This window comes from Pygocentrus nattereri, chromosome 4 (genome assembly GCF_015220715.1).
Source record: "Pygocentrus nattereri isolate fPygNat1 chromosome 4, fPygNat1.pri, whole genome shotgun sequence".
In the NCBI taxonomy this organism is placed as follows: Eukaryota; Metazoa; Chordata; class Actinopteri; order Characiformes; family Serrasalmidae; genus Pygocentrus; species Pygocentrus nattereri.
In genome coordinates, this window is record NC_051214.1 from 17,546,106 (window position 1) to 17,563,123 (window position 17,018).

The window sequence follows — 17,018 nt, forward strand, 5'->3', positions numbered from 1 at the left end:
TATGATCAGCGAAGCACAGCTGGTGGAGAATCTTCTTAACGTGATGCTGAAGCACTTGGATAGTTGCAGTATTCACACCTGCCAAAGCTGAGCCCAGGTTCCAGCTACAGCAGTGGTCCTGGGATAACACGCATCATTTGGTTTTAGTTTAATTATCTGATTTGTTTATGTATTTTAGAAATTTTACCTCATCATATTCAAAAGTGCATCATGATACCACTTTTGTCAAATGATCATCAACACTTTGGCTCCAAATGCACAACTGCAAACTGGAAAACTTTCACTTAACCAGCAATTTTAACTCAAATAATGTTGGGACTCTAATCTAAACACACAAAGACGGCATGTTCAAATCAATGCTATTCCAGGAAGCCACATCCAACAAATCTGACTCACTGACTTGAGTGTAGTACACTGGGTGGTGGGCAGGATAGGCATCACCCTTCAAGTACCAATCTGACATCAATGGCGTGTTCTCCCATGCGTCCTTTGTAATGATCTCCTGGTTCTGGTAAATACTTTCATTTTTTTTTCATTATTATTTCCAGTCGTGGGCTGGCAGTAAGGGAACCGGCTCTGTGACCGCAAGGTCGCTGGTTCGATCCCCTAAGCTGACTGTCCATGACTGAAGTGCCTTTGAGCAAGACACCTAACCCCCAACTGCTCCCCATGCGCTGTGGATAGGGCTGCCCACTGCTCCAGGCAAGCGTGCTCACTGCCCCCTAGTGTGTGTGTTCACTAGTGTGTATGTGGTGTTTCACTGCACTGATGGGTTAAATGCAGAGGTGAAATTTCCCCATTGTGGGACTAATAAGGGTCACTTAATGAGTTTGTTATAGTTATAGAGGGAGTGCAAAGTCAGAAAGACATACAGACATAAACATTTGTTTTAAAAGTTAACATATACACATAATACTGATGCTGTCTTTCATTTCAGAGCTCATTATGATTCCTACAGTTTGTTGAGTTTATTTCAGAGCTGAAGCAGAGCCACACAGACACAGACCTCCTGTAGATCCTGAATTAGCTCTGCAGAACTCATCTTAGAGCCAGCGTTGAATTTATTTTTACACCCCAGTGTCTACGTCTTGAAGAAAAAAAACAACCGTGGCTTAATCGGCCCAGTTCTCTCACATTTGCTTAATAATAAAAGTGTATCAGACTTAATGTGAAGGTTAAAAACTGAATCATCGTGAAAAACCCTTGTGAGGATTAAACTTTAGCCTAAAATGAAAAAATGAAAAATACGTCTGATGGCTTTCCTCGTGCGTGGACTGAGAGCTCACACCATGTGGCTCACACTGCAGCTTTGTGTATAAATGACCTGGAGGACTGGAGTTTCAGATCGGAGCAAAAAATGCTCACGCAGACAGAAAGAAAAAAAGAAAACTACACATTCCACCCACTCAGTTCACACTATTGATAATTACGGATAAACTGGTAGGTGGTACCAGTCATATTCTGAAGTATGTAAGTCATGGCTCAAAAAGATCGAGAACCTCTGCCACATATTTTACTCCACTTGGCCTCCATGCCAAATACACCTTGATGTGACCACAATAAGCACCCTTTCAATTTACCAAGACTGCAAGATATCACACAACCTGAGAGCAGCCCTGCCCATTAACTGGTCACTCGTGAGGCACATGGTTTAAAAGAGGCAATGAAATAATGGACCAAACAAAAAGCTGGAGATAATACAGATAGCGAGTCTAGTGATAAAGACATCAGCAGTGTTAACAAGTAAAGTTTCTTCCCCCCAAAATATTCTACAGGGGTAAAACGACAACACGGACTGCGTTTGCATATTGCAGCTGCATCACAGCTTATTCTGCACCGTGTCTTCAGACGTATATCTGGTCCAGAGGTTTGATCAGTGTTATTCTGATGGTAAACATTATTTCAGCACGTTCAACCCTCACGCCTCGATCTAATTGCTGTGGCTGCTCCCACTGTTAACAGAAGTGTTTACAGCAACGTGTTTTAAGACCCTAATGCAAATTTACTGAGGCAAAACTGGCTGCCGCGAGTTGTTCGAACTTTAGTAACTGACCACAGCGAATTCTGCTTCCTCTGTGCATTTTAAAAAGGAACTTTTCATGGTTGAAACAGCCTCATTACAGTGGAATTAAAGGAGTCCTACACTTAAAATAATTTCTATGTCAGATAATTTCTTTAAAACAGCCTACCCTGTAGTTCACAGGACTCTGTCTTTGCTTGGATGCAGCAGATTTTGAGGTTAGGGCCCAGACTTTATATAAGGACCGTGGTGTCTGTCACTCTATCCACAGTCTAGGCTGCATTCTGCTCGAAAGAAGGTATGTGATTCACACCATTCAATACTTCAAAAAAGGGCTCCAGAAAACAACAAGAAATTTTCTTGTGTGTCTAAATCTACGTTTAGTTCTTCTAGTCGAGAGACTGAGAAGATTATTAACAATCACTGGTACATTTTACAAAGTGATGATCATCTGTCAGATCGTTTTATAAACACTGCCCTTGATGTCTTTTCTAGAGGAAAAAACTTTGGTACATGTGAATACACATGTTACCACTGCCTCTGCAACTCGCAAGGGCATTTTCCTTTCATAATTGTTCCTCCTGTTGAAATGTACATCTTTTACACACCCTCAAACTTTGAAAACATAATATTAGACGATTCCTAACTTGTAGATCCACATGTTGTCTGTCGTCTTGTGTCTTTGTCCTATTATATGTTGGTAAAACTAAACGAGCTCTGTGTTCTATAAAACTGAACGAGTGCAACTCGAAGACGGAATGACGTCTCCAGCTTTCCGTCATTTTGAGCTAAATATTCTCTTCCAGATTTATGTTTCCTGAGTATCGAGAGGGTTTTTGATGAAGAAGAAGGGAAATCGGGACAAAAGACTATCACAGAGGGAGGCTTTTATCTTTGGTTCCTAACAGTATGAATGAATTATGAATCTTAATCTCAGCTGTTTCTTATAAATTAGACTGTTTTCTATAAAGACTTATATAAAGTTTTGATTCATGTATTATTTTGAAATAGTCTCTGATGTTTTTAATGCATTTCATTTCTGATTTTTTTGCAAACTGAGTATTTTCTTTGTTGGTGTACTGTCACTTTAAGAAGGTCCTAGCAGAACCCACACAGGTGAGCCTTTTAAAGGATGTAGGTTGAGAGAGTTGGTTCAAGAGCACTGATGAGAGCAAGAAGCTGAAACATTTGCCCAGTTTGTCTCGGGTTTTTTGCTCTTTAAAAGAATAAAAATTTATCTAACTTCTCAACAGTGTGCAGGCAATACTTTTTCTACATTGTTTATAATTAGTTTATATTCGTTTACTTTCTTTCAGTTTAATTCTTCATCTAATTACTGTTCATACACAGACGACGCAGCAGGTTAGCATACATACCCGATAGGCCTCCTCCCACATATCATTAGTGCCATACATGTTGACGGCAGCCTTCCAGTCCTGGCCCTCAATGTAGTGATACTCAGCCTCCTGAAACCGTCCTTCAACCTCCAGCTCCTGAAAGGCACAGCGGTGTTTAGGAGAGCTGTGCTGAAGCCTGTCAGACAGGTCAGTTCAGCAGATAAAAGCCCACTGCAGACGGGCTCAGCAGACTTGTTATTATATAAACTCTCAGACAGTGCTGACCTCTTTCATAACGTTGTCTCACCTTGGCTAAGTGAATGTGCGTCTCCTGCAGCAGGTCTTTGTGGTGCCTGGCTACCAGACGGATTGTGTCGTCATACATCCTGTTCTTCTTGTACATCGTGATCGCTAAATCGGGCTCACTGACTGTGACAAACAGCCTGAAAGAAGTTGAATGAGCAGCAGAAAAAAACATTTGTTAACTATATTTACAAAGAAACATGTGGTTTAAACCTTACCTTAACAGCATATTATAGCCCATCAGCACAAAGCTCACAGATAACACCTCCGTTTATTCCATTTCAGTTTCTATGGCCAGTAAATACAAGACTTTTTGGTGTGCAGTACTGGAAATGAAAACTGCTCACACAAAATGAAGCAGTATCTAAAACAAGATCTAAGGTTCTGAAAGAATGTCTACTAAAAAAAGGTTTGAAAAATGTGCACCAAAACACTGAAACTGGAAATTTTATACACTTCTAAGGCTTTTCAACTGATTAGTCGAAATTTGCTTTTGGGATCACAAGAGGAAGAAAATGCAACCAACTTCTAAGCCTGAACTTTGGAGGAGTGGAAAAATGTCCATGCTGGTTTCTTTGAAAAGTCTCCTGAAAAGAATGGAAGCTATAATAAAGGAAAGCATGAGCACACCAAACACTGAAAATCACACAATTCTGTTAGATATATGCACATCTGCTTTTTTCTGACGCTGAACCATTAATAACTTGTGGTTAGTAAGTAAACATATAAAAGGGTGGTCTCTGACATTCGCACAGGGCCGCACTGGATCACTTCCAGCTGCTAAAGCACAGCAGCTTAATGGCTTATATACTCATGAACCAAGGAAATCACTGATATCTGATGATTCATTGATTAATGCTTATATATGCCAAATATTTACAGAAACTCTGAAAATTTACAGCTGTGTGTCAGTGTTGTTGGAAGAAAACTTCACATCTCCATAAAGGTAACTTTACTGGAGAGGAAAAAACACTTTACTTTTACTGGCAATAGAACCAGACTTTTTACCAGTAATTCTGGGTCATTTCTTTTTGTCTAATCATCATGAAATGTACATTCAATGTAGAGGACAACAGGTTTTTTTTGAGATTATGATAAAAATGGGGTAGTCGTGGGCTAGAGGTTAGGGAACCAGCCCTGTGACTGGAAAGTTGCCGGTTCAATCCCCTTGGCTGAGTGCCCTTGAGCAAGGCACCTAACCCGCAGTTGCTCCCCGGGCGCCGTGGATAGGGCTGCCCACCGCTCTGGGTAAGTGTGCTTACTGCCCCCTAGTGTGTGTGTTCACTAGTGTGCATGTATGTGGGTGTTTCACTGCACGGATGGGTTAAATGCAGAGGTCTAATTTCACAGTGTGCAAACACAGTGACAAATGGTTCTCAATTCAAAAACAGAAAAATGACAAAAAGCGAGATACGATATGAGGTTTTCCTCTCACAACAGCGAAATACTACACTATAATATTGAGCACAAAATATTATTAATATTAAAATAAAGCCACATACAATTCATCCACACACTTCCCAGCCTTTAACCTGAGGACGTTAGAACACTAAACACTAATGAAAGAGCCAATTAACAAACAGCTGGGAATTCTGGGAAGCTCCACACTGAAGTTAACTGCTGTTAGTTAACACCAACAGCCATACGAATGACAGCTCCTCAAAAAACAAAAAACTCTTTAACTTAGATAGTAGTCGCTATGGCAACAGGCTCTGCAATTTGACAGGTAAGGAAAACATGTCAGAGACCCTTTAACTGTTCAGAAACTGGTGGTTCACAGCAGAGAACATTTCATTGGTTAGAAATGAGTAGAACACTGAACTAATATCAGAGCCGATTCTACAGGACTGGAAACTTCTGTGATTTGATTGGAATGAAACGGAGAAGCAGATCACATTTGTACTGGTATAAATGGACAGTCCACTGAGGAGAAGATCTCACTGATAAGAAATGAAAATCAGTGGGTTTTCTAAGGGCAGATTATCATGCTGTAGGGACATCCTGTCAGATTTGGGTTTCCCTAGCGCTCGGATGAGACGCCACCTGGGACCATCGGCTTTTCAGCCTCGCCTTTATGTTGAACGCCATCGTTGAATACAGTGAAAAGACGTCTTTATTGAACAAACAAGAAAACAAACCTGAATATATGGGGTTATAAAGTGTGCTCGGACACAGCTACATGGCTTTGAGAACCCTTGATCTGATCTGATCTGATCTCAGAAGCTAAGCAGGGTGGGGTCTGGTTATTGCTTGAATGGAAGAATTTGTTACTTTCTGCTGTTTAGTTTAATAAATTATTGACAATATCAGTCAACAAAGCACTGTTTAGCTAAATCTACTGCATTATTTAATATGTGACCATCATAAATTATACTGGCTAATTACCATACATTAGAATGTTCTGTATAACTGGTATTGATCCATATTAGTAGGGCCTCAGGCTGACTTTATATAATGAAACTTTCACGCATTTTCAGTTGCTTGAAACCTACATGAAACTAAATTGCACACTGTATAATGTAAAGCATCCTGCTGCTCAACTGAAACTCAGCTGCAATGGTTGCAAGTGTTTCTGTGAACCAAGTTTCACGGAACAGCAAATCAAAAAGGCGATAGCACATCACTTGATCACATTCAACAATGTTTCCAAATGATTGATTTTACCGATCAATAGATGACATACAATAGATGAAATATAATGACCAGCTGTCGGTAACAGCTCTTTAAACGACTGCTTGTCCCACAGTTTACTCCAGGTAACTGGATTCACTTTCTCACAGAAGTCAGATTCATTCCACGACTAAGCTTGTCAATGACCTGGAAAAAAAATTTGGAACCTACTTTGTTTCTGGATTGGGTTAGCTGCAAGGAATTATGTTGCAGGGAACTGATAATTAGCTGCATGGAATTTTCACCATGTAAAGCCAGTTTTAGACATTATAGATTAAAACCTCCAATTTGCTGTCGATGCACAACAAACCGAACACTTTTCCTTGTCGATTTCTTGCTGTAAAGCTTTGACCTACTCTAGCCTAAACAATGAGCAGGAAAGAGTGACTGAAATATAAAGCAACTTGTCCACATCCTTTCCATCCACCATCCGCAGCCTTTTGCCAGCGAGGGCGATACAATCCATAATTAACTCCACCAGCTGGCTATGCTGATCAATACCTCTGAAAATGGACAGGATGAAACAAAAAGTTGGTTGGAGAGAGAGTTTATGTTTGTGTTTATACCTTTCAGCCTCTTTGTACTTTCCCTCCTTCTCTAACTCGTACGCTCGACTGATGTAGAGAGAAGACACTTCGTCTTGAGTCATGCACTTCACAGCAAGCTGGGTTAAAGATTATGAACAGAGATTTTTGTGAATTATATTCTTCATTTACAGATCAGAGTAATTCAAGACCACCTGATGAAAATCCAGCAACTGAATCATTATATATTCAACATTTGGCTGCGTTCTGAAGTTCTGCAAGTCAAACCGAGCTGCCGCCCGTTTCTCCAGGCGCGCGTTTTTTACTCTACGTAAAGTCTGGTTCTCCAGAAGAACATAAGCTTCTTGCCTTGTGTGCTTGCTCCCATCGTCCTGCTTGAGTATACATGTCAATGGCATCTTTAATGTGGTCTCCCTTCACAAACAGGCGCTCTGCTACCTACAGATGCAACAGACAAACTGTAAGAGTAGCATGTTGCTGTGGTTACATAGCAAAACTTTTCAGAAAACAAAAAAAAAATTCTTAAATTTAATGAATGTTAATGTAACAAGATCTTTATTCTAAGCACTCTTAGATTCTTTCTATCGGCCGACAGAAATAGCTTTAGATATGACAGTGACAATATGCTAGGTTTCATGCAAGGGCAGTGATTGAGGGGTTCTGATTAGATATGATACACAATCCATAACTCAATGTTTTCTGATTTAATTTTTTTTATTTTGTAAATTAAGAACGATTTGATGGGCAATTACATTCTGAAAGCACAGTAGTAACGGTAATGATTATGATTAACGCCACTAATGTTTTCAAGGCCACTGAATCTTCCTAGTTTGATCCTTGATCCATCTGAACCTCCACCCTGAAGCCTAGCTGCTCCGTCGAGCTGCCCTCTAATTAGACGTCATCAGTTTGAGACGATGCAGCTGCGGGGAATGGTGCAGACAGCTAGTCAGAGATGGAGAGGTTCCTCGGGGTGCTTCTCCTACCTTCTTCGGTGTGGACCGATCAAACTTTTTTCTTTAGTTCACTCCATTTTGACTTATGGGAACACTCCATCCGTATTTGGGTCTGAAACAAACAGCTGAACAGGTCTGGCAAAACCCCCTGGTCTCGGTCCGCTTGAAACTGAACCCTGTTCAGTTCAGTTTTACACACACCCAAACAGAACAAAACTAACTCCATCTCCACACCTTTTTCAGAGTAAATGAATATATTCATATATTCATTCTGTCTTGCCAAACACTGAAGGACGACTGACTGTCGAACCCTCCTGCTACCTGCTTCAGACCAGCTGCCCACAACACCCAGCTACTGCCACCTGCCTTGGACTAGCTGTCCAGAAAACTACACTGATGTTTTCATGGACTCCTAGCTATTACTACTACTAATACAACTGCTATTAATATTAGTAGTATAATAACTCTGTAGGTAGTTTGACCAGAGGAGGATGGGTTCCCCCTTGTGAGCCTAGGTTCCTCCCAAGGTTTCTTCCTGAGGGATTTTTTCCTTGCCACCATAGCCCCAGGCTTGCTCACCTGGGGGGTTTTACATTCTTGTTAAATGTTTGTCTTTTCTGGAATTCTGTGAAGCTGCATTGTGACAACATCAGTTGTACAAAGCGCTACAAATAAAGTTCAATTGATTTGATTTGAGAACATGATGAAATGAGGTAATTCGTCAGCAGAACTGGCTTTCCTCTTCTTCTACCAGCACGTCAGCGCTGTACCGTCAAAATAATCTGCCTGTTTTAAGGTCTGACTCTTTACAGACCCTCATTCATCTCATATTATTCCTGCAGCTCGAGCTGCAGCTGATAAAAATGACAGACAAGTCTTAAAAAATAATATCTGTGTTCGATTTCTGGCTGAGCGTCAGCAACCTGAGTACTTAAATTCAAACTAATAAACCACTGTCAAAGAAGCAGAGATCAAGTAAGGCTTATCATTTTTGTTGATTGTGACGACGCTGATCCAAAAGCCTGAATGGAGTGAGGTTTATTTCAAATGAGGCACTAAAACCTTTAAAGCTAAAGAGACTCCAGACCAAACAGCGTTTGTCTGGAGTCCTGTGGAAAATATTTAGTTGTTCTGTGGGCCTTGGAGTGGAAAAGGTTGAGAACCCCCATTTTAGATAACATACCTCTCACAGCACTGATACTGCAGCGGCGACTCGGCTGCTCTACTTATGACGACAGGATGCTGCTCAACTGTCGGCGCTGCACAACTCAGCTGTGTTTTAAAGTTCAGTAAAACCGGATAAAGGTTTTAGATGTCTCCTTCACTCTTCACTGTCATTTCTGTAATATCATGATACTTAAACGAATCGAATATTTTTAGGGGGTGCTAATGGTGCTATAGCTAATCAGCACTATGTGATGACTAGTACTACTATACTCGGCATCCACATATCGAGCATCGGCTTGTCAAAACTTGATTAAAATAAACTGAAAGCCAAAACAGACAGCAGTTTTCTGGTTTATTTAAGATCAGCAGTGCTTGGGCTGTGGTTTGTACATTTCTCTCTGCACTGTTCACGACCATGAGTCGCTTGTGAACACTGCCTGAGCCACTAACGTGCTGCGGTGGTTAAGCTGGAGTGGAACTTCACATGCACTTGTTTAAATATCACACAAATTTGTTTAAACAATTTTCTTTTGTTGTTAAATTGTGATTAATTTGATTTGTGTCATTTAAAATAAGGTTTAAACCCATGTATACGATTCAACATGATTCTATTTCCACTTAAGATTGTTGCATAGTGATGAATCATAAACGCTGCATCGAGTAAACAAATGAACCACTGTTTTACACAGACGTATTTAACACAGCCTTGGACACAAAAAGAGTTTGGAGCAACACTTTAGGCTGAATGAGCACTGCATCTCAGTCTCTGGACAGATCTGCCATTAAACCTTTTTCTACAACTAATTTGACTTTTGTTGCAAATACCCTTACAAAACATTAATGCCCAAGTTGTCTGAGCTGCTTACAATGAACAAGACTGTACAAAGCATCTCAATGACCTAGAACAATCTACAGGATTAGAGTTTATAACAGACAAATAACAGCTATAATATTTTCATATCTCTTCACATTTCATGGCCCTTGGATCAGCTCTTCAGTTCCAATTACTCAATGACTTCAGTTTCAATTACTTTTAACCTTTCACAAACTCAGTAGCTCAATAAATCAGGGCCATTGGGCAGTTGGGCACGAAGGAAGACAGAGGTCATCTTACAGAACGCAATTTAAAAGCTGTTATGATGTTATAAATGCACCATAATTAAAGGATGAATGTGAGACTCTTTCTGCCATTCATCATCATTTTAGTGTGTACGCCCTGAGGCTCATGGCCAGTCTAGTGCCAGTGCTCTCCTACCTCAAACTCCTGTATGGAGGCGTAGTGCTGGGCAATCTTCAGGTAGTACTTGGCTGAAGATCTGTCCTCCTGCAGCTCCACAATATGCAGTGCTTTCTTCCACTGCCGCGCCCCGATGGCCGCCTCCACAGCCTTGGAAGAGCACCTTTATTGTGGAGATGGAGGAAGTGAAATGGAGGAAAAACTAATGCAGAGTGATCACTACACAGGTTTCAGCTCCATGAACTGTATTACTACTAAACCTTGAAAAGTCAAGACAGAAACAGAGAGCAGTCATTTGTAAATCCACTTGGACTTAACGGGGTAAAATCTTAGAAACTTAGAAACGGGGTAAACCAGCTGACTAGTAACGCTAGATGGCTGAAAACTTGGTGTTCTAACAATTTGTGCTACCTATCGTGTGAACATGCCCAAATCATTAGTACAGCATAGTAACTTGTGTTTTAAATGGTAATTCGGCCGTACTTCAGGTATATTGTAAAGTCTATTGTATTGTCCAGCTTAATACATTCAAAAAATAGCTGTACCCAACCAACAGGAATAAACCTTGGTGGGTAGGTTTTACGTTGTGAGACATGCAAAATGATTCAAGTTTTACACTCAGTCACACATGTGACACAAGCAATGACAGGCCTTAACGCTGTACCTGACTGACTATATAAGGCCATCACGTTGCGCATGCTTTCCATTCTGACTTTGCAAGCAAAGAATGCCTCTGAGAAGAGTCCGAAAGCAATTTGAGCAGTTGGAAGAGTTCGAGAGGGGTTCGAGAGCAGGATGGTCTTATCGACATATTGTGCACCATGCTGGTCCTGCGGATATTACCATAGCACTCTGTTGCTGGCAGTGGCAGAAGGCGGCATGCACCAGCAACACGAACGATCTGGGAGACCTACAAGAACCGCGGAGAGGGAGAACTGATGGATTGTCCGACATGTGCGAAGTGATCCAACAGCCACAATTGCGGACACTCAGCAAGCAGTGATGGGTCATCCTGTTAGTGCCAGCACCATTGGCAGATGGCTGCTCGACGCAGGACTACATCCAAGCAGACCGTTACAGCGACAGCTCTTTTGTCTTGGTGGAGACGACCAACAAATCAGTGTGTGGAGGCACCGTGGTCAGAGCCAAGGTGAAGGCTTTGTTGTCATGTGTCACAAAGATGGAGTACTGCGTGAGTCTAGGTGGCACTTGGGTGTGTCGTCAGCTCATCAGCAAGACACCAGATTACAAGTGACTGATTTTGTGTAGCGTGAGCAGAGCTGCAGTTCTGACACTGAAAGTCGTTTAGGTTTAAGAACACGTTCTGACCTTCAAAATGCTGGGCCTTAGTACCACTCCTCTAGGACCCCATGGTCCCCCCATCAGACCCACTGAGTCAGTGTCTGAAGTGGACTCAGACACTATCGTCAGGTACTTAACAAATACTTCAAAAGCTGAACCAAGTGTGTCGGTCCATGGAAAAGACTGAACCTTGCCATTTGTAACAGTCCTAAAACTCACCCAGATTCTATGTAGTGATTGATGGCAGCATCCATTTGCTTCTGCTGGACAAGGTAGTCTCCCCAGGCCTCCTCCAGCTTCACCACTTCTGAAGGAAAGGCAACACGCGCCAGCTCCACAGCTGTGTGGATGGAAATACATCGGTCATGATACTGGTCATGCTAATAACCCCTGTAGTTTGAGCAGTTTCAAAGTAATCTTGGTAGCACTTAGGCTATAATCTCCTCAAACAACTCTCACATTTTAGAGCTCAACCTACAGGCTTTTACTGACATAAAGTGAACTGAAAAACAAAAATTGCTATAATTCCAAAACGGTTCATGTGAAACGGGGAGAATCTGCACTTTAATGCAGAAAGAGCTGCACTTTCAAAATTATCACAAGCACGCCTTTCCTATCTAATATCGTCTATGTGAGAAAGAAGACTCTGCGAGGATTAGCAATAATTGTTGTATCAATCCATATCAAGCTGAAAGTCTCAAACTTTCTTTGCAATGCAGCCACTTACTATTGCACTCTGAGCCTTGGTTCTAAACCATACTCACCTTTTCTGAAAGCGCTGCCTTTGCGATAACAATCCAGAGCCCGCTGGTTATTTTTAATCTTCTCAAATAGGTCACCTGCCTGTTGTGGTAGGAAAAACCAAAGATCAGTCATCTGATACCTACACCTAACCTCTAACTCCTAACCCAGCACATACAGAACATATGACACAGGTGCTGTAAATGACTCCCTTTTACTCAGACCACAGAAACGGGGTAGACAAGGTAAAATAAAGCATCACATGTATTTTTCAAAATGACTGCATATTGAAAGCAGACCTTAAGATATAAAGTCATTCAGAGCGGTTTGATGTGAAAAGCTCTGTTCAAGAGAAACTTCCTGAGTCAGAACTATTCACAGTGGTGGCAATGGGAACCAGACACTCACCGAAAGCTACTGCACAAAGTTATTATAAAAAGGTTATGAATGTCACCTGATGCCTGTGACTTTGGTTTATGATAGTTCTGAGATGAGGTTTTGGCCTAAAACGTATATTTTTTCAAATCCATTCATGGTGGAGAGGCCTCATATTTCCAAAAAAATAAAAAAGACCTAGAAGATACATGTGGCTGCTGGTTGCTTTGGATAATATCCATCCACCCATCCATTTTCTAAGCTGCTTCTCCCTCAGGGTCATGGGGGTTGGTGGAGCCAGCATCATCGGGCAGAAGGCAGGACACACCCTGGACAGGTTGCCAGTCCATCGCAGGGCAGACAGACAGACATACACAATCACTCACACACTCACACCTAGGGGCAATGTAGCATGTCCAATTGGCCTGACTGCATGTCTTTGGACTGTGAGACGAAACCGGAGGAAACCCATGCAGACACGGGGAGAACATGCAAACTCCACACAGAGAGGACCCCGGTCACCCGGCCAGGGAATCAAACCCAGAACCTCCTCGCTGTGAGGAAACAGTGCTACCCACCATGCCACCGTGCTGCCACTTTGGATAATAAATTGAGAATATTATATTTATAAATATGCATCACAGACACTGAGACTCCTGGGGCTGGATTCACAAAAGCTCATTCACAAACAGTACGTAAGAAGAAGCTTCTTCTTAAAGCTACTTACACAGTTTTTACCTATTTCTGATATTCACCAATGTTCTAATATTTAAGATTTGATCTTAGGAAAGAACAGGGTCAGAATATTTCTGCAGTTTAATGAATCTGTATCTCACAAATCTGATGTAGACTTTTTCTTAGGACCCTTTGTCAAAAACAAGTTTAAGAAAAAAAAAACTTGGGAAGACATCGGGAAATGAGGCCTAATGTTCTTAAAGGGGAATTCTACCAATTTTTCGAAATTTTTGGGTAATTCAGTCCCTGAGATGTAAACAGGGTCATTCTGAGTGGTTCTTTATAGTGGTATTGATAGGAACCAGCAGTCATCATGACTACAACACAAATGTAGCCCTTTTATTTACTATCCAAAACCGTCTGCCAGCCTACACAGGCCTTTCATGTTTAATATGTAATGTTGACGATGGTAAAACCAGGAATGATCTGAAAATCTGAAATAAGGTTTCTTTGGGGACTATTTTGCCACCCTTTATATATCCTTCACCATGAATGGATAAAAATAAACTGATTACAACACATTTTAGGCCAAAGTTTCACCACAAAACTATAGTAAAACTCTGTCCCAGACATCAGGCTGAGTATTCATAACCATTTCATGTCAACACTTTCTGTGTGGAAGCTTTCAACAGCATTAAACTCTTCAGACATCTGGTTCCTATCACCACCACTGTGAAAGATTTTGACTCGTCTTGCTAGTTTCTCTAAAATGGAGCATTTCACACCAAACCACTCAGAATGACTTTGTTTACATCTTAACCATTTAATTACGTAGGATTTTTTAAAAAACAGGGACATTTCCCTTTAAATGCAATTCTCAAAAAAGGTTTAATTTCTTAAATATTATCTTAAGATAATCTTATTTATTCCCTTAAAAAATCTTCACTGTATTTCTATGTAGGCTTACCAAAAAAAACACAAGTTACATTTTAAATTTGTATTAATCTTTAATCCATTATTTAGTCTAATCTGCGCAGAGGACAGCAAAATAGAGGAAAAACATCCAGCCAGGCACTCAAAAACTCAAAAACAAGAAATAAAGAAATAAAAATAGCTAGCAAGAAAGAGTTCTCCTTTAGAAAACAAGATAACTGTGGCAGAAAATGACAACCAGAAAGCAAGAAATGACGAAGGATAATAGCAGCAGAGGTGTGTCCTAATAAACTGACAAATTTAGATGCTTACCTTGCCAATTCAAAGTTTTGCATTTTTTTAAAAGAATACCACCTGTTCTTAGAACTAATTCCAGATCTCAAGAAAAAATAAGACAATTTTTAAGAAGTTATTTGAAAAATTACTTTTTCAGGAATTCAGGAATAATGTTTTTTTAAGAAAGCTTTTCTTCTTCAGATACTTTCATTAGTCTGGCCCCCAGTTCCCATCACTTCCATTATAAAGAAATTAATTAGAGTTTCAACACAATACACCACTCTATAGCAAAACACTCTGAATGACTGTTTACATCTCAAAAACTATACAGAGCTTTTGAAAACCAGTGCAATCACTTCACTAAATCTCAGTGATATTAATGACTTTAATATTAGATCTGAAAACAATAAATAAACTGAGCTATTTTAATGCAACTACATTAAGCTCAAAAGCCTTGGTTCATTAACATGAACCATATTATGAAGGATAGCCCATCAGATCATGTGTTGTGTTTGGCTTTAGAAAACCACTGGGACAAATGAGGCGTTTACAGTGTTAAAAACAAGGACAAAACAAAGTGACACCTCCTCCAAGGAGGAACTAAGGTTTGACTTACCCTCTCATAGAACTCCCCTTTGATGAGGGCAGAGGTGATGCGGTTGATGACATCACTGCTGGCCAGGAGCTCATCCCTGCTCATGGCAAGCCAGGCAGCCTTGGCTGGAAGCCCTGCTTTCAGGTACAGGTTGACAGCCCCCATATAGTCACCCGCGCTTTCCTTCACTTCCCCTGCTTTCTCATTCTGATTGGTCTCCATCAGCCAGGAGTAGTAACTGCGCCGCAGATTGTCTAGCTCTGGATGACCCTGGAAAAGGACAGCACAAACAACTCCATCTATAGTCCAGTAAACTCTATAGGGTAGGATTTTAAAAGAATAGTTTGGTAAAAAAAATCTACTCACTCCAGATGGAGTCAACCTGCTATGACATGGTGTCCAAGATTTGCTTCTGTAGCACTTGAGCTATGAGGCTACTGTTATAGTCAATAATCACATTATTTTATTATACATTTATTGAAATCCATCAAAAACATCTCTTAATCTGCTCATCTATGTTCTTCAACATGGTTTCACACATTTCTCGAAGTAGTTTAGGGGATAGTACGACCTAAGTACGTATACACGGTAACATTAGACAGACAAAGGCAAACCGGATATATAGTTCTCAAAGAAGCTGTGACGGAAAGTTCTGTCACCACAGCGGTTCGTTGTTACATTTTCCCATCTGTAGCCATCAATCTTGATGGTGGAATAAACCAGATGTTGATTTTTTCGGGGGCCAAGCAGGCTAAACATCCCATTGCTGAAGTCTAGGATCACCTAGTACCCATATGTCAAACGGTCAAGTCCGGCCCACAGAAATATTTGAATTTACTATTAATATTAGCTCTTTTCACATTGTGCTGAACTACAGTCCCCAGCATGCACTGCAAATAATGTGCTCTGACTCTCCTACTCTAAAAACAACTCTACAGAATTCCACACCAGACACACTACCAAACACACTGGCTGCATTTCAGCTGCAGTTCAGCCACTATAAACACTGAACGTCAGCTCAGCAGCTCAGAACCTGAGCCCAAGTCTTAATGAACCTGCAGCAAAGAAAGGACACCAGGGGTCCAGTTCCAGCTGATGGGTTTAAAAGATGATGCTCCGGGGGACGTTTACATTTTTTATATGTTTCAAAAATTCATGTAATATTTCAAGTGTCTGTATTTTACTGTTGGAAGTTTTTGCATATTTTGAATAAACGTGGCCAGTTCAGGTTACATCACAGCATTAATTAAACAGATTTGTTGGGATTTTGTAACACGGCCCTTTTACTGGTTCAGTTTGACAAGCCAGACCTGGTATAACAACACAACATTAACCAGTACAGAGCATCCTCCTTACTTTTACCACCTTAAATACACAATCTACATTACTTAAACTCTTCTGATCATCCTCCATTTTCACTGGAACCACTGTCAATGTTTCCACTTGTGTATTCAGCCATCAGTCACAAACCACGACGAAAAGAAGGGCATTTCCAGTGTCATCAAGCGTCACAGCATTACTGTAGCTGAACACTGGAGGCAGCGATGTTAGACTACAGCACTGAATTCCGACTCCCTCGGAGAATCTGACTTCTCTTATATAACACAGATATGGGAATACTAGATTTCTGATGTTTCACATATCCAGTTTGAAACTTTGAGATTAACAGCTTTTTAGTAACAGAAACCACAGAAGGAATCTGTGACTGGGGAGTCAGATTCAGCCGTGGTCAGACACACTGTGAATAACTGTTCATTACTCACTGAACCTCAACCTTAATGAGGCCTGGATCCGTTTTGAATGGGTTGAGAGAAGTTTTGGGGACGTGTTTTCTGTTAGCTACATTAGCTTCATAGCTTCAGTGCTACATTAAAGAAAAAAAATTG

At 40.8% G+C, this 17,018-nt stretch overlaps 1 protein-coding gene across 2 annotated transcripts in view; it reads right to left on the reverse strand.

Moving 5' to 3' along the window:
- The window catches only part of ift172 (intraflagellar transport 172), an 83,058-nt gene that overhangs the window by 41,562 nt on the left and 24,478 nt on the right, over positions 1-17,018 (reverse strand). For both annotated transcript variants that reach the window (XM_017701018.2, XM_017701017.2), the window contains exons 22-29: positions 15,154-15,402; positions 12,302-12,380; positions 11,757-11,877; positions 10,254-10,398; positions 7,224-7,313; positions 6,897-6,994; positions 3,665-3,800; positions 3,397-3,513 (exon numbers count right to left, since the gene is read on the reverse strand). In XM_017701018.2, coding sequence (XP_017556507.1) covers positions 3,397-3,513; positions 3,665-3,800; positions 6,897-6,994; positions 7,224-7,313; positions 10,254-10,398; positions 11,757-11,877; positions 12,302-12,380; positions 15,154-15,402 — 1,035 coding nt within the window. The remainder of the gene's footprint in view (positions 1-3,396; positions 3,514-3,664; positions 3,801-6,896; positions 6,995-7,223; positions 7,314-10,253; positions 10,399-11,756; positions 11,878-12,301; positions 12,381-15,153; positions 15,403-17,018) is intronic.